General features: G+C 56.6%; 1 protein-coding gene across 2 annotated transcripts in view; it reads right to left on the bottom strand.

Moving 5' to 3' along the window:
• The window catches only part of IFT27 (intraflagellar transport 27), a 19,560-nt gene extending 19,094 nt beyond the window's left edge, over positions 1-466 (bottom strand). Inside the window, exon 1 of one of the 2 annotated variants that reach the window (XM_007446731.1) lies at positions 101-466. In XM_007446731.1, the coding sequence (XP_007446793.1) occupies positions 101-134 (34 nt within the window). In that variant the 5' untranslated portion in view covers positions 135-466. The remainder of the gene's footprint in view (positions 1-100) is intronic. The other variant, XM_007446732.1, reaches the window with a different exon arrangement.
• Between the last annotated feature and the right edge of the window lie 1,325 nt (positions 467-1,791).

Raw genomic sequence — 1,791 nt, 5'->3', positions numbered from 1 at the left:
GGGAAAGAGGGTAGACAATTTACGTGAACAAAAGCTCTCGACAATTTATGAAGTCTCTGGACTCCGGAGACTGCATTCACCCGCAAGTTTTCAGACTCACCTGCCAGGATGCATTTGGCTGCCAGCTTCACCATGGTAACCAACCACCTCCACGGACCAGACAGAAGAACGGCTGCTGGAGGCGTTGGTGGCCCTGCCTGGGAAGGGGAGTGGGGAGGGCTAGCGCTCAAGGGGCCTGTGGCCGCGGTGGGGACAAGGACAATGGGGCCTGGACCCTCCGGACAGCCCGCGGGGAGGATATCGGGCGCTAGGGTCGCAGCGGGGCTCACAGGAGCGCCAGATGGGGCCAGGTTCAAGGCCTCAGAAGGTAGCCTGGAAGGTGACAGCGAGGCGATGCGGCTCTCGTACTGGGCCCAGCCCCTGGCAGTGCGGTCCGGGAATAGCGACCCAGCAACCCTCCGGCCGCAAGCACGGAGACAGGCGCTCTCCAGGAAAACATAGCCCGCCTGCCCCGCCTCCTCATCGTCGTCCTCCTCCTCGTTGACCGTCGATTGGCTGCCATCAAAAGCTCCCACCCCGAAGGCTCACGGAGACCAGTGGGAGGAGGGGGCGTGGCTAACAACATTTCCTCGCAGGATAATTCGTAGTAATATCTGCTCTTCAAGCTTATCTCGCTTGACTAATAGTTGTAAGAGATGTCAATCATCTCCGCCTCCCGCCCCCGCACAGCCTGAAACTTCAGGGAAAAGCAGTTCCAACGTCGTGTATCCAGAGGCGGTGTTAAAAGAAGCTTTCTGGTTGGCCAGAGACTGGCTTGGCCCATCTTCGGGAGGAATGGGGACTCGTCTCAGCCTCCTGCCCTTCTGGAGGTGGGTTCGCCCACGAAGTGGGCCGGTCGGGAACGCGGGAGGCTGGAGCGGCGCCTGCTCCGTGGATAAGGTGCAGTTGCCCAGGCGGAGCTTTGAGCTGGTTTGACTTCGCTGAGGTTCTTGTCGCTCCCCCAAGTCCCAGATTCCGGGGAGCGCGGCCGTAAGGTGCATCAATCTCTCAGGGGAATCTGATTTTTTAAAGCCCAGGGATATTATGCGCTTTAAAATGTAAAATATGAAAGTGTTAAAAGTGACGTCTGTGGAACAAAGACAAGTGAGGGATGTAGAGGAGCCGTAGGACTCAGGAATTGGAGGCTGTACTTTCCTCTGAGTCCAGCCCCTCTTGTAAAGTGGACAGTGTGTCACATACCACATACGGAATGAAAGCGAGCCTCCAGGACACTTCCCATCCCACAGGGAGGCTCCGGATATATCTGTGGACTTTCCGGGGAGGCCCCTCTTGCTGGCGGTCAGGAACCCCAGTCTGCAGTCACTGCTGTCTTCCTGACCTGGGCAAGTCGCCTCACTCCTGAGCCTGGTTCCTCATTTTTAAAAGGGGCTAATGGAACCCACCTTCTGGGGTTGTCCTGAGGCTTAGAAGAGAGAATATCTGTAGGTGCCTGGGACATAGCTGGTGCTCATCGGTGATGAATGGATGAATGAGAAGAGGTTTATCTGGACAGATTGGGTTTATCATCACTGTCATATGTTGGCCAGATGCATGCACCCCTCTTCTCACTCTCGCTGGTTCCCCTGGGATGGCTGGTGCTGAAAGGGAAGAGCAGCCCCTCAGGGAAGACGCCTGCCCCCAGGATTCGCCATCACATGCCTTTCATTTGGCTACCAGCCTTGTGCAGGGCAGTGAACACACACACGCTCTATAAATCGCTGTGAATGCTTCAGCCTTGAATGGGGAGTGAAA

Source organism: Lipotes vexillifer, unplaced genomic scaffold, assembly GCF_000442215.2.
Source record: "Lipotes vexillifer unplaced genomic scaffold, Lipotes_vexillifer_v1.1 scaffold870, whole genome shotgun sequence".
Lineage (NCBI taxonomy): Eukaryota > Metazoa > Chordata > Mammalia > Artiodactyla > Lipotidae > Lipotes > Lipotes vexillifer.
This window is presented reverse-complemented; position numbering and strand designations above follow the sequence as displayed.